General features: G+C 37.6%; 1 protein-coding gene across 4 annotated transcripts in view; it reads right to left on the reverse strand.

The window, feature by feature from the left end:
• Positions 1-24,298, reverse strand: part of RASSF9 (Ras association domain family member 9) — a 43,676-nt gene that overhangs the window by 9,530 nt on the left and 9,848 nt on the right. Inside the window, exon 1 of one of the 4 annotated variants that reach the window (XM_002192536.7) lies at positions 16,838-17,119. The exons of 1 other annotated variant lie outside the window; for it this stretch is intronic. In XM_002192536.7, coding sequence (XP_002192572.3) covers positions 16,838-16,884 — 47 coding nt within the window. In that variant the 5' untranslated portion in view covers positions 16,885-17,119. Of the gene's footprint in view, positions 1-12,313; positions 16,040-16,249; positions 16,740-16,837; positions 17,120-24,298 lie in introns of those variants that run through there. 2 more of the 4 variants (XM_030260760.4, XM_072923182.1) reach the window with 2 other exon arrangements.

Here is a 24,298-nt window from a genome sequence, read left to right on the forward strand (position 1 = left end):
ACAATTCACTTTCTTCAATGGAGAAGACAAAAAGGCTCTAAGAGACAATCTTGCTGTTGCCTACTGCATCCTTGCAGTGCAGTCCTTGCCAAGAGATTTAGGGTCTGCCATCTAGGTGCTTTCCTAGAATCCACCTAGAAACATAACACTTTCAGGGAGACCCAGGCAGGGCTGTGTTCCCCATGCTGCTCAGCAGTCCCTCCGTTCTTGCTTAAGCCGTACGCTCCCAGATCCTCAACAAGCGGTTCTGTGCTGCATCTCCCACCTGCCGTGCCACACAGGGGGGAACAACCTCCCAGCCGCGCCTGCTCAGTGGCTGAGCCACTTGCTCTCCTTTGAAAATGTTGTGACATAGTGGCACATATCATCCTGGGAAAACAAGACAAACTAAGCATTTAATAATCTAGTGTTTTCAAGGGGCTGGTCTTTGAGCATGCTGCTGGGGCACATAAATATGCCTGTTGGGAAGTATGTATTTGTGCTATGATCTTTGTTCAACACCCACAGATGTTTCTTCCATGTGCAACGGCCTAGAGAAAACTTGCCTTGTTTTCCTGCCATTTCTAGAAACATTGTTATCTCAGTGCCAAGATTATTAATCTCTATTATCTCTTAGATCTGAGCTATAACTATCATCAAAGATAAGATATTGATCAAAAACGTGATGATTCTTAATTATATATCTACTTGCTGGAAATAAGCAGCCAATATTACAATATTACCTAGTTGACACAAACGACCTATATTTGTAGCATAGGGCATATGCTACCTGTAATTTGAGAGCTTCTGATACCAGTGACTCTTACATGCCAGGATATATAAGGGCTAATATCAACAACAGAATATCTCAAATTGAAAGAGACTCAAAGGGATCATCGACTCCAACACCCTGCTCCTCACAGAACTACATAAGATTAAACCATATAACTAAGAACATCATCCAGAAGCCCCTTGTGCTCTGACAGGTTTGGTTCCATGACCAAGTCCTTGGAGAGACTGTTCACATATCCAGCCCCACCCTCAGTGAAGAACCCTTTTCCTAATGTCCAATGATTTTGTGCAAATGGTGTGAGAATGCTGTTTCTACCAGACCTCTGACCTAATATGAAGTCAATAACCAAATATGAAGTCAAAGCATGGAAAACACATACATCATCACATACCATTTAGATAACACTGCTTTTATTGTTTTTATTGTATTATTGCTTTTATTGTATTTATTGCTTTTATTGCATTGCTTTTGTTGTTTCTTTTTCAAAATCCCAGCATGTTACTATGTATATATGTGTATGTATATATATATGCATATATGAGCATTATGAAAACAAAGATCAAAATATATTTTGGCTCTTTATCTGTGAAATTTGTGATTTTTATCTGTGCAATTTGCAAAAAGGTAAACCAGTTTGGCCCATGTGTTGCAGCTCTTGTGCAGAAGAAACTAAATTTGATCCAAAGAGATTTTTGAAAGTGAGTTTAAACATTAAAGGTATAGAGAATACACAGTCCATATGAAAGCTAGGGTCAGAAGTATGTTAATCTTCCAGGAATAAATGGCTCATGTTGAAAGTCCTTATTATGTTTATTCAGACTATCCACATTTGAACCACCTTTTCTCTTAACTTTCTGTCCCTTTCTGTGAAGATATTCAAAAAGCAATAAAGGCCAAGTCTTATACTTGGTATGCCTCCCACCTAAGTACATTACACGCTTCTGAGTTTCCTAAGGGCAGCAATGAGGAAGTAGCTACTCTCTCACTACCCAAAGAAACTGGAATTACTCCAAAGCCTTAGGGATTCAAATGAGCCTATAAACTAACCACAGAACCATTCCCCTTCACAAGTCCCTAAAAACAATACTAATGGAGGCACAGTTAATATCCATGTCATGTAGGACACAGAAATTCCATACATGACATGTCAGAAACTTAATTCTTCCTTCCTTTTGCATCATATGAAAGTCAGGGAAAAGGTCACCTGAAAGGTATCATGGCAAGACAGAACTGGTACTTTAACTGTGAGAATAAAGCTCTCAATACAGATAATCAGTGTAGTCCCAATGCTACAGGAGGACTTGGAAAGAACACCACAGAATTTCTGAAAACAAGATAATTATTATTTATAGAGAGAAATAAATTTCTCCCTACCATCTGCTTCTGTATCCATTTAATCTTGCTCTATGCTAAAACTCCCTCCTATACAGAAATGTACATAGGCATTTATTAAAAATAAAAGAAAATTAGGCATCTTGTGAGCCATGTGATATTTTTCAAACATACACATATATACAGTAGTTTGGATGCTCAAATTGAAATATTCCAGATATTTGAAAAAAAATTAAAATAAGTCTATTTTTTAACCAGCTAGTTACAACACTTTTTGTCCTGGTATAAATTTAATGTTAATTTTTCTGTTCCTTTTTTAATGGCATAAATTTTTAATTCAACAAGATACACATACTGTCAGGAAGGCTCTATGAAGCATTTTAATCAGCAACAGCTGTTGAAAATTATGTCCTGTATGAATTAAAATTTATATACTTAAAACTATAAGTAGATCCTTCATCTCTTCTGCAGACAAATGTCATCACCTTAGCTACTGTACAAAATTGCATACATTATAATTCAGCAATGATCTATGGTTGAAATTTCTGTTCACCTAACACTTTATACTCTGTTGGTGCTCTAGGATGAATTTCAGTTGAATAACTTTGAATTGCAATGGGATAACATTATTTTTGTGGAATAAAAACATGAAAGGTATGACAGTTTAAATAAAATAATTCTGATAATTATTTTACTACAAAAAACTCATTCACACCAGACTGCTGCTGACTTGAAACTTCAGACTTTGGTAAAAATCCCATGGGAAATCATGTGCTTCATTTTAATAACTGTACTGCTTCAAAACAGGTGTCTGAAAAGGAACAAACTGTTAAGAAAAATCAAAAAAGGAAAAAAGCCCTGACAGTGCTTAAAAGAGATAAATAAGAAACTAAAGCAGCCAACAAGAAAGGCCAACAAGGGCTGACGGTAACAATTCTATCATCCATTAAGTGGATGGATAGCAGAGTTTGTACTACATAGAAAATAAGCCAAGCAATTGCACTAAATCAGGATATTGCACTAACAGAAAGACAGAAGTAAGAGATAGTGTAAGAGGAATTATACACCTTGTTCACTAGAGTGATAGTTATGATGGATTAACCTGAAGGCTCCCGTCTGCTCTTTTTAATAATGACAGGACTCTCTGTCTTTGCTACAGTGGTCAATATCATTTTGCAAAACCTCATTTGCAAGGGCCAAGTGCATATGTTCAGCAAAGCTGACCAAAACTTTACTAGGTTCTCCCCTTCACTTATTACATGTTTACACTTCCAATCACTTAACCTACAGGCAAGTGCAAAGGCTACAGTGGAAGCTACATTTGCCCCTGCCCTTTCCTCCTGTCTTCCCTCTGAAATTTTCCTCTGCCCCTAAGGGTACACATTCTCTATAAATTACATCTGCTTTAAATCTGCCTTCCTGTCAGACTAATCATCATTTCTCCATTGTATAGTCAAAGTCATAAGGTTGGTAAGTAGATATTAGTCAAAAAAATGTTTGGAATTTCAGCAAGTGTGGTGTGTGCACAAAATGTCATGACAGGTAACACATTTATCATACCATGCCTGTGTTTGGAGTAGCATAACACAGTGGAGGGGGAGGTTTGAGAAAAGAAGAGGAGAACTAGATGTCCACCAAAATATTTTCCAAGATGAGTAACAGTAATATCAACAATTTACTTTACTGGGAAAACATGCTTTGATGTGTATATCGCAACTGCTACTGAGGAAGCAGCTGTTATACAGGAATGGAAGATCCAGGAAAAATTCCAGAGCCAAAACAAACACTGACATATTCAGTGATATTAATTCTTTAGATCATGATGGGAGGGATGTGAAGATGGGCATTTTCAAATTCCTCAATGTTAATGAGCAACATGAGAAGTTTAGAAATATCAATACAGTAAATGCTACATCTTAATTTTGAACAGTGAGTAGTTCTCACTAGTGAACACATGAAAATGCCCATGGTACTTTTCATCTACCACAAGAACTTTGCTACCTTGCAAAAATACAATTCTTTAAATTGTTCCTGTGTTTAATTTAAGTGCCTATGCATATTTAAGCACTGGTTACATTCTACAAACTTTATGGAGCTCCTATTAGTAATGTACAGAATGTGTTTAAAACTCTGTCACTTTCAGTAGCATAGAACTAGCAGAATAATTTACAGCTCATTTGGAACACAGACTTCTAAATGATAGAGTTGCTGTTATAGTTAATAGAAATTTTGTTATCTAACTTCTCCCATTATAATTTTTATAACAGCCTTTTAGAAGCACCCTGGTTGTTTATGAGCTCTTGAGATCAAAGAAGTGAGGGGAATTCCAAGCATTGAGAGTATGAAGGGTTTTTGTTTGGCTTGGTTTTTTTGTTTGTTTTTTGGTTGTTTTGTCTTTTTCCTTTTTTTGTGGTTCCATGAAATTCAGTTCAGCTTTTGTTGAAAGGCAAAAGTGTACTGTTTCCCTCCCCTGCCTTTGTTGACATTTTGCCCAGTGAAGAAACAAACACAAAGTATTCTGAGGTTGGGTCTGAGCTGCCAAAACATGAACAAATTGCAATATATGTAGACAGATGATAATAAGGCAAGTTAAATAATGGAATGAGGTACAGACAAGGAAATAATAAGACTTAAAGCTACTTTTCCAATACTGATTTCCAACTCTGATCTGAAGGAGCCTGAGATGGTTACCTTCTTATGAATCCTTATAAGCTGTGCCTGTTTTGCACCTCTTCTCTGCTCCTAGTGGCACCATGTGAGACAAATGCTCTTCTCATTCATAATGCAATGTCCAGATGGACGTGGCTTTTTTTTCCCAATCCTAAGGTTAAACTAAGGCTTAGGAAACAAAATAAGAAAAATACTCATTTGGGTTCTATGGTATCAAGTGAGAATAGCAGCAACGCAAAGGGAATGGTAGAGAATGGCCAGGAGCCTGGAAAGGGGGCTTAGGGCTGCTCTTTGTGCTACAGCAAGCCTGTAGGGCTGTTCAACAACTTCAACTATCATTACTCTTTCCTAACTTCTTAAAATCTAACGATTTGTCAACACATATTTTTTTGTATATCATAAAACCCAGTCTGAGTATCTCTCTACAGCTTTCTAGGAGTGAGAAAGACAGGATGGGCTTTAATATTCTCCTGTATATATTGCAATCAATTTTACAGAGTGAACCACCCCATTCTGAAACATTGTATGATCTTTCCCATTTTATTTGCTTTCATTAAATAATTTTGAAAATCACCTCAAAGGATGTTCTGTCAACACTTAATTTACAATCAAATCTTTCTCTTCTTTTTTTCTTTTAAATTTCTGCATCAAACTTTCTGAAAGACAATTCAGTGGCAAATGTGTTCCATTACTTAAGGTATTTGAAGAGCTAAAGGGAAAAAAATGATGAGATAATGAAGTGGACTCTTATATAAATGTTCATTATAAAGAGATAAATTGAGTACTAGATAAATAATTATGCTAACAAGAAGAGTGGACATAATTTTTTAAAAAGAAGCCTGAAGCATTTTTACTGTCCATTGTCAGACTGAGAGATTTGTGCAGTTTATGCTTTCAAGTAATTTTCTAAAATTGCCTATCAATGAATGCTTCAATATGCAGTTAGTCAGCCACAAGCTGATAGGCTCTCTGAAATATAACCACATCTTCTCTAAAGAAGCTACTGAACAAATGAAATAAATTATTAACCTCACCAACTGTGCTCTTCCCAAGCAATGGATATGCATTAAGAGGGCACAGGAGATTGCAAAACTAGCTCTAGCCATCTGAGTAATACAGAGAGGAAAGGCAAAAATGGATGAATTGCTGTCTGGAAGCAAGTTTAAAGCTGGATCATAATGATTACCAAGAGTAATGGGAAATTTATGAAATTAATGCAAAAAGAAAGGTATAGACAAGAGAGAGATACAGAGAATGGTGTCTAATAACCCCTCCCCACAATTTTAGCTGTAAAAAGATGAAGGAAGATGTCTGCAGAGGAGCGACATTCCATGTGATTCAGATAAAAAGCCATGTGAATCCTAAAATATTTGAACAATTGTGACTTAAGCCCAAAACCTGTTCTATGACAGACATAATGGGTTCAGATAATGTGTTTCCATCTGAGTCTATATGAAGACGCTCATAACCATGTCAGCTGTCCATCACAACCCTCCCACTGGAGCTGAGCTTCTTGTCTGATCTCCAGCGAGTCATGATGAATTAAGCCATAAAGATAAAAGCCTTGTTAAACCATCTAGGATAGCCATCCAAATGTGACTGAACAGTTTAGGAAGAAACTTCAAAAATTTTATGCAGCTGAAAAAGTGGTAACTCCTGGCAAGAGAACTGTGATGAACAGGGCGAGTTGATACAGACCAAAAATCTACAGTGGGCACAGCTGAAGCCAAGCACGGCTACGTGACTGGACCAAAGACCAAGGCAGACCCAAGAAATAATGGTGCTGATTTTGTGAGATGCATCTATGGCAGGATAGTGATTATCCAAAGCAGGCTGTGACACCAGAAAGACACTGCAAACGACTTGTCATTAGTTCACAGAAAGTCAGACTGAGTCAACATTCAAATTAATCCTATGTTTCTTTACTTCACATATCCAAATGTCTTTGCAGGTGGGGATTCTTTCAACATATGAGCAACTCAGATGGCTTCATAGCTCAGGGAGGATAAAAAGGCCTTTTAACAAGGTACTTCATAAGCTGAGTGGTTACCACAGTGACAGGTGGATGAAGGCATGCTTCCCTCTGCCACGTGAACAGCTCTGTCATATTGGAAGAAATACACATTTAGCTTCCTTCTGTGACATATGCACATTCTGTTTGTCACTTCTGACAGGCTTTTGTGTACTCAGGTTTGTAATATGTAGATGCATAAATGTGCAATCTACAGAAGTGGCTATTTTTGCATGTATTATTTATATATACAATGATTTGGGGGTTATATTTTATTGTACATATGTGACAGTACATGAGCTATACATATGCATTCTGTGATCATATCCCACACAAGCTGTCATAAATGCATTTTTATACTGAATATATGCCTACCAGGCACAAATGCTTTAGCACAAAGAAATATGTTTAGCACACAGCCAAATACTGAAAATTTTCATATGTTGTTAAAGATTTCCATGCTACTTTCTTTTTGTTACTTAGTAGTTTGATTTGTATCCATAGAAAGATTCATTCTCTGCTACACTGGTCACTTGCCTCACTTAAATGAGTATAAGAGACAGTACTTAGTTTTGTCAAGACACAGAAGGTCCTGAGGCATTGCAGACACCAAATATTATAACTTTCAAGTATCTTCCTCACTGCTGAAGTTCATAATGCTCACTTGGACATCTCAACTTCCACAGAAAGTACTACAAAAGAGGTGAACTTCTAACAATGGGGCTTGCTGACACTAGCAAGTTCAGCAGGAACTGACCTAAAGCAATCAGAAACATGAACAAAAGGACAAGACTTGGATGCTGTTAGATCATGTTCAAATGTTCATTGTATTAAAAAAAAAAAGAAATATTAATTAGTAAAACAACCCAAAACCTGATTCCCTTCTCTCCCTGAAGCTTTCAACACTAATCCTTGTCCTTGTCTGCCTTACTGTAATTTAAGCCAGCAGAAAATGAAGCAGCTTCAACATGAAATACTGAGAGAATTTCAGTTTAGAGTAACTTCACAAGACTTTCCTGAAAAATGCATAATGAGGGAAGCACAAACTCCACAGTGTTCAGGACCAGTGTAAGACATGATAGAAGCACAGGTAGATGGGGAGTGCGACCAGTCAGAATTTAAACATTCAAAGTGCTTAAAAATTGTCTTAGGTGTCATGAATTACATTTAGGCACCTTCATAAAATTAGCCCTTATTACTTACATTTCTTCAATATGTGTGCAATTTTATTTGTATCTTTTCTCCTAGGTATGGTACAACCCTTTTAGAGGACACTTTTCAAAATTTAAACTTTTGATATATGTCCATTACTATCAGATATTTAATTGCTTTTCAGGCTGACATTAAGGAATTTATCTCCACATAACTCTCATAGGGAAAGAACTCCCTTTTACAAACCAAATCTATCTACTCATTTAAATTCCCACTCTAACCGAATTGATATCTACAGACATGTGCAAAGTAAGATATCCATAAGCTTCCTTTGCTCAGCCATTATTTAAAAGAGTTTACAGAACACTGAATTAGCAAATGAGGAACACACAGTGAATAAACAGTTCTGTAAACTGTGGTTTATGCATCTTGCCCAAAACTAGGTAGGAATTTTGTGGCAGGGTCAGGGAAGACATCCATGCTATTAGGATGGTTCTCCCTTAATCATACATAATCTACCTGTAATTCACCTCTCCGTTCATGTTTCCCTTTTTAATTTCTAAAATAAGTGGTGCAAAAGATGGTTAATAACCTGCTCTACAAATCTGAGCATGCTCCATGAAAAGTGATTGGGTGGTGCTCCTATCATCTACCTTAAGCTATTTAAAAATATAGATGTGCAAAGATAATTTTCTGACCTTCCTCTGTAATCAGTGGCATAAAATAGGCACCTCCAAAAGGGTGACTAATCCCATACTGACAGCCTGTCTAAGACTAAACGAATTGCCCTCCAGAAGTGTTTAGATGTATCCATTAACTACAAAGAGTACCTAGATGACAAGATACCTAAATTTTCAGTGGCTTAAGTAGAGTAAGAAGAGCTTGACATTTGTGTTTCACTGTGTACTTGAATCTCAGGAGCAGTATGAGTGTCAGCAAAAGTACTGTGACCATTTACAACTGCAGTTCCAAAAATAACTTAGATCTTTGTCAGACACTTGTAGGGACTTCCATGGGTAAACAAACATTATTAGTTATCTACCTAATCCTTAAAGTACCACAAGTCTAGGAAAGTGCAGTAAAGTCAATACCAGTCATAGACTCTTAGAAAACTGAATTTGTGCAAGACTTTTAAGTAAAGCAGGATATTAACAACAAAGTGGCCTGAGAGATACAGGCAATAATCAAGTTAAAAAAGTATACCCAGGACCTTAGCAATCAGTCCAGAGGAAGTCTGTCAACAGCTAATGTCCAAACAAAACAGCAGTTCAGAACATCAGCTTATCAACCAAAACACCAGCAGCCGAACAAGATCAGCACAAGATCCCACATTTATAAATATCACTAAATCACTCTTTGATCAGTGAGAAAAATCTGATAACTTCCTATGGTAAATGAGGTATACTTTAGATCATCAAAACAGTGTCCCAGCTGTTGCTCTGAAAAATGTTGTAGCTTCAAAGTGCTTTCACAGTGGAAAATACCCTCTGTAGAAAGAATTCCTTTGAATTGAAAGAAGTTGGGGAAAGCAAAGTAAGATGTTCTACATGGATGATGGAATCTATTAACACAAAGCAAATTGCATGCTCAAGACCCAAGGGCAGACTCTCTTAAAAATTAGTAGTCTTCACTCAACTGCATTATTCCAGTGAGGTCATACACCCTTAGAAGCTAAAGTAAGGTAAACATATTTGTACCTTACCAAAACAAAAGTCTAATAGATTATTAAATTTTCAACAACCTGATTTTGTCCTTGAACATGACAATAATAAGCTTTTGCATATTTATTTTAAGCTTCAATATTTTTGTATTTTAAAAGGAGGAAAAAACCAAAATCTTCTGCTTTTTAATAGAGATGATTGTATTTACCATTATGATAGGAAATTTGTAATTTGGAACTCTTTGCATCAATGAAAGAGAGCAAATAGGGGTGAAGAATAAAGAAAGCAACTTTATCAGGTTCATGATTTTGACCCTTGATATAAAGAGATTATATGCTATATTCAAAGCAAAGATCATCTCTATAAACATGTTTTTCTCCTATGATTATTCTGCAACTTACTAATTAATTTGGAAAAAATCATAAAAAAACAACCACAACCCAGAAAAACAGAGGTTTACTTCACCTCCAAGATTACAACATAGCCTGGCTTCTTCTAATGCTTATGCTTAAAAATGCATGTCTAGGAACCATCAAAAATACAATTTAAATGTCTCAAACTGACACAGGGAAAAATGCACTCAGGCAGACAGGAGTGAGAATGAAACGAGAAAGCTGGTGAAAGAGAAACACATCTTTAAATAAAGGGTATAAATAAAGTGCATGAGAGATATACCAAACATGCAATAGAATTTTTTCTTTCAAGTTTGATGTCTTTCCCTCATTACCACATGGCATCACAACTTGGATTTCATAGCATTAAAAATACAATTACATGACAATTTATTATCATTACCATCAAGAACCTTCCTTTCTGTTTTTTGGTTTATTTTTTTAGTTTCTGCAGGTAATTTCTTTTGTTCACTTCACAAAACCACCTCAAATTATATTAAGATGCTCATGGAATTTCTTTATTTATTTTTCTGTCCGGGATATTAAAATCTTCCTTACAAGACATTTTTAACATTATGTAAAATTTTAAACTGATGAAAAATTCCTCAGAAAAATCACATAAAATCAAACTTAAACAATACAAGTGTATTGTCACTTTCCTGTATGACTATCTATGTTTAGTGGACTGCATAAGGACTGCAATAAAAGAACTCACACATCTAATTCTTACCTCTCCCACTTACTGGCTTTCACAGTCTGAACTTCTATACATTTTACACTATCTAGTCATGTCCTACTTATTTTCCCGAGGCCTGTAAATATTAACACCCAAATTACTACTAAGAAAAATTATGTAAGCTTATCGGGTGTTTGAGGTCACAAAAAATTGGTATCATTTCCCTATTGCAACACCTGCACCCTAAGTTTATTTCTGGCTAGGTCAAACCAGGAAAAGACAATGTGGCCTATTTGAGTCAAGTTCCAGAAACGTGCTCAAAAAAGTATTCTTTTGGACAAGGCTTCCTGAAACTCTCTTATCTATTTTGTCTTGTGTGATACTTGAGGAACTGCTAGCATGGAAACACTGTTCAGAAGACAGAAAGTCATCATCTCGAGAGTATCATAACATGTAAGGGAAACAATAGAAGCAACAATAACAGACCAGTTACCTATACACATGACTGGGTACCAGCATGTCCAACATTCAGGCCTATGCTTCACACAATGCGTGGTCTTAACATTTTTACATTGCATCATCCTTTCTATCACTATTAATAAGGATTTACCAACATACTAAATATAGAAGCTGGACGAACTAATTAAGGCTTGCACAGCATATGAGATGTTAATGTTTTCAAATAATAGTGCTTCAGACCAGAGTTTTAAATTGCTATTATTACTCATATAAAACAAACAAAAACTCTTTTTTCTGAGTATAGGTAAATCAGGATGTACTACTCTGTGATTATCACTGACTTTCATTAAAGTTAATAGAATTTTAAATATGCCCAACTCGGAAACTTTATTTCTGTCTACTGAATTAATTACATATTTAGCAATGTGTCTTTCTTCATGCACAATATTAGTTTTTCAACAGTAAAATAGGAAATGACAACTAACCAGCAAAATTTTTCCTCTTTTTAATATGTTCCTCTTTAATCTTTTAATCTAAACAAAATGGGAGTTTTGTCTGAAATGTATCTCTCAGCCTGACTCTACACTATATTAGTGTTTCAGATTAGCTTCAACTTAACCAAAGTCATGTTCTTAGATGGTGTAGTATTACACTTCTATTACTCGTTTTATTTACTCCTTCAGGATGAAATTGCTGCCTGCCCTCCTGGAATAGTAGATAATTAACTCTTTAGAAATAAGGTTAGTGTTTTGCTAGACATAAAGCTCTTCCTGAAAGTGAAGTGAACAAATATGTACAAAGATTATTAGAAAATCTGTGCAACCATTTTGACCCCTGAGACAAAGCTTCCAAAGCAGACCAGAAAATAAATTATAATGTATGAAGTCTGGCTCAAAAAGGAACAACTTCTTTGATAGTTCACTAATACATCTCACACTCAGGGAAAACTTAAAAAAATATGTAAAAATAATTCATTCTGCCATTACAAAACAAGCACCATATTTTCAATCTAAAAATTTAACACAGGTTAACTGATTGTAAAACTTTTATCTACCCTCTCCAACATACATACCAAATACCTTGTAGTCTTGTATCAGAAAGCACCTTTATAGCTTCATATAGACATTTATCCAGATGTGCTCATCCAAAAGAAATATTAGACATCTCACATGATCTCATGAGACTTACATTGTGGATCATACACAGTTCATTCAGACAAGCAGCTGATCTCCAAGGGCTTTACCAGTCCAAACCTCAATGCTGAGCATTTTCAGTTTTACTTCATAAAGGTTTAAAATGTACAGCAGTATACTCAACCGCAGGTAGAGAAGAAGAGATGTTCAGAGCAATACACAAATCACTGTGCTAACTAGATGCAATAAGAAACTACTGGAGGGAGGGAGAAAGGGAGGGATCATGGAAATACTAAGCCAGTATCAGATAGATGAAGTCTCTAATTTAACTCACTACCCTGCACTGTAATATATAAACTGAGAGAATAATTGAATGTGTCTCTCGCTGGGGAGGGGCCTCTGACTGTCAGGCCAGGAAGAACTCCCTCTTATACCTATAACATTGAATGAAGATACATGGTCTTTCTTTCTACCTCTGAACCAGAGATGAGCTGAATAAAGAAAGGCAGAACTAAAGAGTAGGCAAAGTAAGTCCTCCTACAGAAAAACATTAACTACTGTGGCAGTGAATAAAAGTGGAAAACAGTGGAAAATAGCAAACAGTAAAAAATAGAAAAAAATACAGGAAGGAAAAGCAAAACCAGCAAACAAATTTAAATATTAACAGATTTGTAACACATTTGTTTAATCATGAAACACTACTCTGGGTTCAGAATTGTTGCAAGCCAACAGACCGTACAAACATTAGTAGTAAACATAGGACCAGCATGAACTACACTGGCAAAATGTATTTCTCGAGGTGTTGAACATAACAGGACAGCCCTACAGCATTAAGATGGTTCATCTGTACCCTCTCCCTTTCAGTATCCCATCTACAACGCAAATGAAACAGTAGATATTCAACAATTTAATCTAAGGCTTATTTGCAAAACCCAAGGAAGTGTCTAGATGAAAGAAATAGCAATTAGGTCAGTTTTCCTACTATGACATATATCCAGATATCCATGAAATATTTAAATATACCTAAAACCCATTTTCAAAAGTGATCAAATCTAGCACCCAACAGTGGAGAAGTCTTAATCCTACTGAAAATAAGTGCAGCATAAATTCCTGTTCTGCTGAGCAATCAGGAAATTGAATACAATGTGAAACCCTGGTATCTAAACACTGCAAGTATCTATGTTCTGTATTTCTCATATTTAGATAGGGAACTGTTTTGTCTCTGTGTAGAGCAATGTGTTAGATTAATACTAGACTTTCTGAGCAAAGAACTCAGTGCCTTTTCTCTTCCTCCACCTTCAGCTAAGCACTTCCTGCTCTCACTACACTTCTGAAGTGTGATGTGAGCTGAGCATTCCTCTCACTCTCCAGGAAAGCAAATTTAAGAGATCTGCATTAAAAAAAAAAAAAAAAATCCCTTTGAGTTTATTCATGTTTCAGAGCCTTAGTCCTGAAGGAAACTTTCGTTTTTCCTTTGTTGCCTTAGAGGGTACAACCTGTCCCTGCTGTGCACATTTGGGTTTGTAAGTGGGTGGGGCGTCTTGGAAGTATTGTTCTCCTGGGGACATAGTGACAAGCACATAAACATTCTGGGGACTGTGATTACTTCTGGTTGTCACAGAAAGACAAGGAATGCTGTAAAAACTACTTATAGCTCTTGAAAAAGATATCATTGTCCTTCTTGCCAAGAAACATATGCTGGAGTCAGAATCCTAGAGGCCACTCCCCTGAAATCAAACCAGGGCTTGAGTGATCTCCTGGCTACAGGGGCTTTGTGCTGTATCTGTACTAGTGACATTTCAGAAGCCCAAGAGAGTAATACTGACTGAAGATCTTTCAAATACTAACAGTAGTTCAGCACAGGTTTTGTCTTCCTGAGGTTTAATCTCAGTTTCTTTCTCTAAAGACTTGTGGCATAATGGACAATGTCCCTCGCCTCTTGCTTAGACACAGACTCAGTGTAACCTCTTTGTTTAAACTCTGAGGTCTTAGGGGCAGAGACTGACAATTTACAATCTGGATGTGAAGAGCCTACTATTAAACATGGACCTGATCTGGAACCTCTGGGCGATGCTGCAAGACAAGCACTAATTACAGTGGTGTCATCTTGTTATCTGAGCAAATGACTGTAACGCCTTCATTTTCCTTCTGGCTCTCCTTCCACCTACCTTTGTTACCTCAACTTAGCTTTATGTCCTCATGTAAACATAGATTTTATTCCTCATTTGCTTATCTTATAACTTTCAGGAGTTATGTTTTCATGTAGCAAATGGTCATGAAGAACTTCCAGAGAAAAGGGAAAAAGCTCGGTTTCCCAGAAATGTGAATGAGCACTAAGCTTATTTTACAAAGCAGCAGCAGGTTAAAGATATACATTTGTGTATGTCCCTTTTTGGTCCTTCTTTTCAGGTAGTTAGACAAAGTAGTGAGCCACAAGTTCTGACTCTCCAGATACTGGCCTAAACACAGGGATTTTAAGCCCAGTTCTCAAGGTTTCAATGAATTCACTAAGATACAATTAAAATGAGAAATAATTATTACATAGCTCTTCAATCATGCTGCAAAACAATTTTACTAACTGCATAAACAAAGTTTAATTCTCAGAATTCATTATCAAAGCTAACATTAAATATGCAAAAATTTAAATATCTGAATAGATAATGACACATCTTAAGAAGTATATAGTTTGTTTTGTTCTTGACCCTCTCCCCCTACACTTCTCTGGTCACACAGCCCCTTCTTATTGCCACAAAGCTCTCAGCCATTAGAGGCATTTATTTATTTATGGGGATGTGAGGATAAAATGAATAGAAAGTCCTAGATGAACCAGTAATGGTTCTTTTGGTATTTTAATTTTTATTGCCTATTTAAAGCTTTGGATTATGACTTTCTTTTCCTGAGGAACAAAATGTCACATCAGCAAACATAATGAGATTGATGCAATTAGTGCAAAGACATTGTAAATACCCAAAAGAGAAACAATTTCACCATTGAACACAGTGGAAATGTGCTTTGTGATTTAATCCTTATTCAGGTAGGTAATAGCAGGAACAAAACTTTCAATTTAAGAGCAATAAATTTCCAGCTCTGTGTGAAAGCAATTTCATAGAAAAGTTCATGTCCATCTTTCTTGATCTTCTAAACAAAAAATGGCCCCATGAGAATTATATAAAATTTTTACTCATTTCAGACACATTACCAAAATACGCTGTTTAATCCATGAACTACATTATTAATAATTCTAAAATAGTATCCAATTTTAAAACATTGACCATTTCAATCTTTCTAATTAATATTCAACATTATGCTAACTTAATATTTTTACACAATATGCTAACTTAATACTTTTACACAATCCGAGAAAATACAAGGCCCCCCAAATAACTTTCAAATGTGAAAACCAAAAGCCAAACATGGAAGAGAAATGGGACATTTTTACAAGACTCTTTAGAGTTCAATTATATTCCCCATTGAAAAGATCATCCTCTGCATTCCTTTAAATAAAAACTAAATTTCAGTGAAGAGCACTAGGCAAAACGGGGATGGGATTACAAGTGATTTTAGAGTTTCTCAGTGAGGCAAAATTTCAGTAATCTGTTTCTGATCAGCTTAAGCTATATGGGCTCAGCCACTGTACATTCCATAGGGTCCAAGCAAATTCACTCTTAAAAAAAACCTAGTACCACCCTAGTGCCTAACATGATTACATAACCCTCCTTCTCCTTTCTGCAGCCCGCGTGTGGGGCATGTGGAAGCATGTAGAGCGTAAGGGGCAAAGTCCCCATAAAGAAACTTCGCTGTAGCTGACACAAGGACCACAGCAGTCCCGCTGAAGAATTTAAAAAAAAAAAAAAAAAAAAAAAAAAAAAAAAAGAAAAGTATATACAGTACAAGTCCATCCTGGACTAAAGGCTAAACAAACAAACAAAAACCCCAAAAATCGTTCCCTCCCGCTCCGTCTCCCCACGCTGAGAGCTCGATGCTCTCCTACCTCCCAGGCTGACAGCCAGCGGACGAGAGAAGGGACGGGTTTGATCCGACGGGAATGCAGGCTGCCGGTCAACCTCCCAGGGCAACGGGGCTAAGGCGCGGGGCCCGGAGCCCGGCCCTCCCGTGAGAAACTCGGGGAGTTTTGTCCCGGGGCGGGGGAAGAGCTCCGGGTTGCCCCTGGCCGCCTACGGGACGCGAAGGTCGGGCTTGCAGCCGGTTCTCCCGGCCCCAGCGAGCGTCACCTTCCCTGCGCGGGGCACATCGGTTCAGCCGGGGAAGGCTCCAAGTCCGGAAGGGCTGCCTCCCGCTCACGGAAAATATTGCCCACTAGTCAAAAGGGCCAGAGCGAAGAGGGGCACGACAGGTCCGGGGAAGGGAGCAAGGCAAAAGCCCCTTCCCTTGGCACACGCCGGCCCGCTCCCCTCCGTTCCCCCTGCCCGGCTGCCGCTCGCAGGTGAGCCCCGGAGTTCAGCTGCCGGGAACGGCACGGTCCGGGTAACACATCCTGCCCCCAGAACCAAACAAAAAGTATAAAAAATAATTCATCCCATAGAGCCCTGCCTTTCCTCCGCATACCCACGCATTTTACCTGTTTTTATGCCGGGCTTTTAATAAATTCCTTCCAAAAGGAGCCATGATCCCAGCGGCATAACATCAGCGATCCCCAAACAATTCGAGGGTGTTCCCTTCTCCCCTATTTTTTTGCCTGAGCGCCTTCCAGCTTGTTAATAGTCACCGAGCGTAGCGATGAGCTGGAAGTTGTGCAATTTACTGCTAACTTTGAACTCCAGCTTGTTGCTGCTGCTGCACCTTTGGAGTCCTGCCCAGCTGCGAACTTGAAGGAGGTGTTTAGAAGCAGGAAAAAGAAAGGGGAGGGGGGGAATACGCTCTTGCTCCTGTGATGTGGAGTTATGCACAGAACTTGCTAAACTTTCAGCCTTGTCACCCTCAGGGCAGCAGGCAGCAAATGGGAAAGAGGGGGTTTTGCTCCCGTGTGGAACTCCGTAAAGGCGCGCACACACACAAAAGCACTGAAAACTTTCCCCGGGAGGCTCCAGCCACTTCAGGTCAAGTCGCTCAGCTTAAACGCACGTTAATGAAGGGCGAGCTACAGTTGCCACACCAGTTCTCAATGCATAATAACCTGCCTTTTCAGTACCTCAGTACTTCTTCATAAGGTGTTGAACGAGTACGGGGAAGATGAAGGGAAAAAGACCGCTGTGGCCCCTCTGCTCTCCCTGGACTTTTAAGTAAACGAGCTATTTGCATGGAAGCCCTTATAGACTAAATGTACCTTCGAAAATGTGGCCTAGAAGAGAACAAGTGAGGCAGCAACATGAAAGACTGGATTCGTACTAAGCTGTTTCACGACCTTTTTTGTTATTATTTTAAACTGGCTTTGCCAGAAGGGAAGTGAACGCACACCATGGTTCCTGTTCACAGAAACCCTCTGGGAATGAGAGATTTGGAGTAGAGCTTCAGGCGGAAAAAACTCCCACCCAACCCCTCCCCAAACTGGAGTAGAGCAGGGGAAAGAGGAGCCATTGTGCCTAAAAGGCTGATGCCAGCAGGTGAAGGTCCCAGGGCAGGTGGAAAGTCCTGTGCACAGCCCTAGCACACCGTAGCCCTCTCATTTCTGCAGTAATTTAACAGGTACATATTAGATGTAAGTAATTCTTTTTTTTTTTTTTTTTTTTTTTTCCCTCACAGGGCAGATTCTTTATGTGGCTGCCCAAAGGTACAACACAATAGGGAATTGTTTTATCAGCCAGGGGCAATGATTAAATAGGAGCTTAACAGAGTAAGAGCTTATCTGAAAAAAAAGTATTTTTCTAAATTTCCCCTTTCCTCCCTTGTTCAAGAATTCAATTTTCCTGAAGAAAACAAAGCAAAGGCCCGTTTCATGGTTTACCTATTACTGGCAGCTCTAGGAATACCCCACATATTTTCAGTTCAGTCCCACGCCTCTGAGTTCTCTGAACTGTAACTACAAAGAGAGGGATCGGAGCCTCTTAAAAGCCTTGAATATTTGCGTATTCATTCAAATAACACAAAAAATTAGGGAACCTTAAATAGAATAACTTACAGATTTCTTATCCTGATGCCAGGGTAGGTTTGAAATAGTCTTGTTTCAGTATTATGAAGCTAAGCACACATTATGCCCATAGAAGTCTTTGTTTTTGCTTTGAATGAAGTTATATGTGGCAAAAAGACGGAATTTTCTTATATCCAAAGGACTGGGAAAATTTTTCAGTACCTAAGAGAAGTTCAAGGTATATTTGGCATAAAAATCAAATCAATGTAGAACTTCCTAGAGAATAATTAATATTCAAGAAACTATTTATATTGTGAAGTTAAAATGAAATAGCTTTATCTACAAAATAATATTCACTTTTAATTATGCAAATAAATGGGAACTCAAAGATATTTGTAGCTGCTTTTATTACTTCTGAAGAGTCATCTCACAATTTTAATTTATTCAAAATTAAAATACCATGTAAATTGTTCCTCTTCCTCTAGCAAATGCAAAATCAATTTCAACCAAATATATGCAATATGGGTCCCTCTACACAAGTAAATCAAAATGTTTGTTGCATTCATGTAGCTATGCAAAGAGACTCCAGCATAATAAGCAGACATTTTCCCCACAACTGAGGGGGAAAAAAGAGGCCTTTCAGTCTATGTACTTTCACAATTAGGCAAGCCAGAATCAGGTAGAAAGTACGTGAGTGTATGATAAAGTCTTACAAAGTAATAAAGGAGAGAATCTTAAGCATGAGGAACATAGCCCTTTCCTAAAAACAAAAGCAAAGGATGTTTAGTACACCATAAAGGAATGACTACATGCACTTTCTTCCAATATTCAATTAATCTGTAGAACGCAAAGAGAAGTAACATAAGGGGCAAAAAGACCTACTTAGTTTATAGAAAAACATACAAAACCACATATAAAAATGAGTGGATATTGCTCTTATTAAAAGAAGGAGCTTGAATTTCCATTCCTTAGCACATAAGCTAGTTTCTGGATACAGTAGAAATAGTAGCAAAACTTTGCAGAGAGGCAGGTTAATTTTGTAGGCAGTGTTGACACAACAGTTCAGTTAGCTTGTCCTTAAACTTCTTAAGTGCCTCAAATTATCTGTATCTGTATGTGCATGTCCTTAGTTTTCTTTAAACTGCAGCTCTGATCTTCCAGGAATATTGTACTAACATTCTAGACCAGGACCCTGGAACTTCCCAGCATGCCATGTTGACATAAAAAGCAACAACCACTCAAGTTTTGAGTATGATCACCTTTTAATCATACTTTCTGCATGCAAAAAGCTAAAAGGTGGCTAGCTGGTAGCATCACATTTTTCACCCACAAGCTCACCAAATTGTTCTCCATCACAGTATCTTCCCTCTTGGAGAAGTAATTAATGAATTTCAGGGTCTGTTTTGCAGTACTCATTTTTTGAAAAAAAAAACCCAAAAAAACAAACATATGTACGGATTTTGAAATCTTCAAAAAGACATGTCAACAATTCATTCTTGTATTTAAAGTAGAAGGAAAGGGAATTATAAGCGCTAGTGTATTACTTGCCATCTTCCTAAGCAGATCATTCTGAGTATGTTATTCTTCTCTGCAAAAATACTGCAACACAGAAATTCTTTAAACTCTATCTTTAATTCAGATTTAGAACCCAGCTTTAACCATATCAGTCTTTGGGTATAGTTTCAAAATAACTTCTTAAATGCAACAAGGAATGGGTGTTCTTGCGCTCCCTCTTGCCCTTTCTCACCTCTCTTACCCACCACTCTGCTCCAGTGCTTATCTTAAACAGTCTCCAGGATCTCATCTGATCTCCTTGTAAACTGATGCAATCTATGCAAATTCGAACCCAGCAAAAAAGTTTTGTTTATTCTGCTTTGGCTGATTGCTGAGATGAGTTGATTTACCTCAGGATCAGAAAAGTTCAGTCAGGCAGTGTGATTTCCAGAGCTGATATAAAGAAGGGATACTAAGAGAAAAAAGAGAGGAAGCAAAAGAGAACTTGGAAATATGGGGAAAGAGCAAGACGTCCCTTGGCTGAGCAGTAAGGTAGCTTGGCAGCTTAACCTGTTCTAAGAGCGGCTTCACAAGAAAGGACTTCATCTCATCTGATGGCTCACTGTCTTTAAAAGTGAGGAGGTCTTACTACTTTCTCCAGTCACAGACTCCATACCCTTTCCTTGTGCCAAATCTGGTTTTCAACAGGCTTTGTGCTCACACCATTCAACTTTTTAAATGGTTGAAAAATGGACTTGACACAGGGAAGTAAATAAACAACTTTTTGTAGGCTAGGTAGTTAAATTGGCTTTTTGAGGTATCAGACAATTGGCAGATCTGGTATGTGAGGAGAGACACAGGACGATGAGGCCAAGAATGTGGGAAGAGAGATGTGGGAGGAAGATGTCTTGTCTGAGCAGCCCTGAGCAGCTGGATTGGCTCAGCCACATTGTGTAACTTCATTCTGGCTGCAGCAGTGAGTAATGGAGACAGCAAAAGGTGCCTTAGGAATAGGACAATTGCCCATTCCTTGTTCAGTGCATAGGCTGATTCAGGTACTTTGGCTTCCTCATTTTAAACCTCATAAATATTGTGTCTGCTTGAGTCAGCCAAATATATGAATGAAAGACACTAGACCAAACGGTCCAGTAGTGTAAGAGGGAAAGGTCAATATTGGGATTACAATCCACTGAAAGTTAGAAAAGCTGGCGATCAGTATTCAGAGAGGTTGATGATTTGCCCTGCTCAACTTACTTGAGAAGATTTGCATAAGGAACTCAGAAGGACCAGTGGCTGATAATAAAATGGCATGTGAGGGTCATGTTGATGAGTGTGGAGCAATATACTCAGAAGAAAATCTAAACAAACTTTAACTGTCACATCTTGTAAATGTACTCTATCTGGAACAGTTCATGAAAAGCCTTAGGTTAATGTTCTATACTCTTAAAAGCAAAACTAAACCGAAACAAACAAAAAGAGAGAGTTAACAATTAATGAGAAAGGAATGCAGAATGAATTGGAAAAGGTTGTTATGCCAGTGTAAACTTTCGCTCTGAGTCTACATTTTGAATAACAGAGGTAGCCCGTCTGAAGGAGGATGTGGAGTACATGGCAGGAGGAGAGTCTTGACATACAGAATAGTTTCATATGTGAGGAGAAACTTAAATAGCAAGATAAGACTCTTGGCTCAGAAGGAAGGTGAATATCTGATTAATTTAAAAGAGCTCTATGATAATCTACATGATGCAGAAAATAAACATGAAACAATTTCTCACAGTGTAAATATAAGGACCTGCTGAAAGAAACAATCAAAGCAAAGTTAAAATAAATACACATAAAAATATTTTACTTTTAAGTTAATGACTTGAAGATAGGGGTGCTATCTGACTACAAATAATGGCAGAACTGCCATCTGACTGCAAATTTTGGGAAGGAAAAAGGTAGGAATAGTTAAAAAGAGAGATTAGGCAAAATCATGGATCTTATGACAAAGAGAAGTTAGAAAAATCACTGTATTCTGTGTCTTTATCACCTCAGTCCAGCTGTATCTCAAACCTTTTTCTTTTCCCTTCATTTCCCTACAGATCACTAGCTACTGGCATGGCCTAAAGTAAAGTAAACTTCACAGTTTACTTTTGACTTGCAGACTGGGTCCACATGAAGCACCACCTTGGCTGCTGTGCCCTCTTGTAGATGACTTCCATGTAAGGATTTTCCTGTGCTTTAATAAAACAGTGAGCATAACAGTCAGCTTGATTCCCTGTAAGCAGGTTTTTATTAATTGTTGTAGATACAGAACTAGTTTTTTTGTATTCCTCAAGCCCCAAGTACTCCTAAGAATAGTAAAGAGAGCACCCCCAGATATCGAGTCAAGTTGTCTGCACAATCATAGTAGACCCATTCTTTATCCAGCCCCAAATCTCTTTGTTTTTAATAGGTGCTGGAACAATGCCCTGTGACTGGATTTATCATTTTTCCATTTCCAAAATTCTCCTCCCTTATGTATTCCTACTCTTTCTGTAATGGTGCAAATTTTTGTCAGTTAGGTACTAGAAGAGTCTGCAATAAAAGGCTGGAGGAAATTAAGTGAGCAGAGCATCCTTCTGTCTGTTTTGGAGTTTGTTAAATATAATGGTCCAAATAAGCTTTCAGATCTCCACGTCTTTGAATCCCTGATACCTGATGCTGGGAGTAAAATACCTACCTGATATTTGCCTTGCTTTTGCACTCTTCTCTAAACATGTGCTATGCCCACCTATCAGAGACAGGACACAATGCCAGCAAGGTACTTGAGATGATCTCCTAGAGCAACTTTTCTGTTAATGATTGGATGTAATGTGAAAATTAACATGAAAATTAATTATCCTTTTGTCCTTTCTCTAACTCTCCAGCAGATCCTTTTTCCTGACTGTAAATTTGATAAAAATATGCTAAGAGACATCAACCAAATTCTCATCTCCTACAGATTTGCACATTTATCTTGGAAACAGCAGTTGTGGTTAAATTATTTACCTAATACTCTGTTTTATTTTTTTTTTTAATCCTCCTGTGATCATATATTGTACTATTACTTGTTGTAATAGTTTTTGCAGCATGTTGCAATAGTATTTTGTGGCTGTATTCTTTGGTGTTAAGAGCTTGACTTGTGGCATCTAAGTCAAAGAGAGCAGTTTAAAAGAACTTCTGTGTCCCAAACTGCCATACCCGGGTCAGCAATTCTTGATGTAGAGGATTTAGCACCAAACCTAAAACTGATCTGAGTACACTTCCAAAAGCCCTAGCTCCAGCTGCATCCATTGAAAAGGACACATTGAAAACATACTGGCTACATCAAAGAAACTTTCTATGAATGGAAAGTTTTAAAAGTCGAAGATACACAAAGAAAATAGTTTTCCATTTTTCAGAATTGTGACAAAAATACTTTCCTGGTAGAGTTCTGAATATCTTTAATAAAGCTTTTTCTATATAAAAAATATTCTTATTTAAAAAGACGTAATCTAAATTTGCAAAATGTGCTATAACCTACTGAAAAAAAACCCAACACTTATGCTACCTACATCCAAAGATAATCAATCTGAGTTCTTGCAGCATTAGAGGAATATGATCACAGGGGATTTGTAGATAAGCAAGCTTTAAGAAGGACTAGAACCCTCTATCCACCAGACAACCTCCAAGATAAGGAGCCTTCATACTTCATGTATAGAATTTACTTCTCTTCTTGAAAGATATATTTTTAAATTGCTTCTTATCATTATCACTGGAATTAAAGATAAACTCTTGACACACTCGGGGTCAGATATGATTCCTCAAATACACACATATACAGAGGAAACATTTTTCTTGTGGCTTTGTTACGGAAGCTTTTGCCCAATTGAGCTGGATCCATTGATTTATTATTTAACTTTGGGTCATTATTTAATCTTTCACAAGAGGAACTAATTTTTAGGTAATTTAAGTAGATATTACAGTATTTAGAGGAACTGACCTTTTCAATTGAAAATGTTTTTCAGAAAGAAACAAGCCTGAGTGTGCTCATCTGTTAAAAGAGAAAATCTTTTAGAGACAAATATCTGAAACAAATGTCCCCTGGAGGTGTACACTATTCCAGTCATTACAGAGGGAGTACTCATGTTCTTATTTAATACCAGTCCCTGGGATCCTGTCAGTACCTGCACCCATTAAGCCTATCACTTTGCAACTTTACACCAAAATCCTTGATATTGTTTTCCTGTGTAAGCTTCCAGCATGCCTGTTCTCGTCTTCCTGCACAGAGAGACAGACATCTCCACATGTCGTCTCTCAAATGGGCCAGGCACACATTAAAACATGAGCCCTCTTCCTTTGATAGATTCCAGCCATGCGTGGAAAATACTCAAACCCTACTTAAATGGTAGAATTAATCCATCCCTCCAGCCTGTTTTTCAGAGGAACAGAAACAAATTTTGTACTCCACTTATCTTTTCTCTTCTAGGAAAGTGTGGAAACATCACTGAAAATTCCTCAGTGGCAAAATGCTGCTGT

The sequence above is a fragment of the Taeniopygia guttata genome, chromosome 1A (assembly GCF_048771995.1).
Source record: "Taeniopygia guttata chromosome 1A, bTaeGut7.mat, whole genome shotgun sequence".
NCBI lineage: Eukaryota > Metazoa > Chordata > Aves > Passeriformes > Estrildidae > Taeniopygia > Taeniopygia guttata.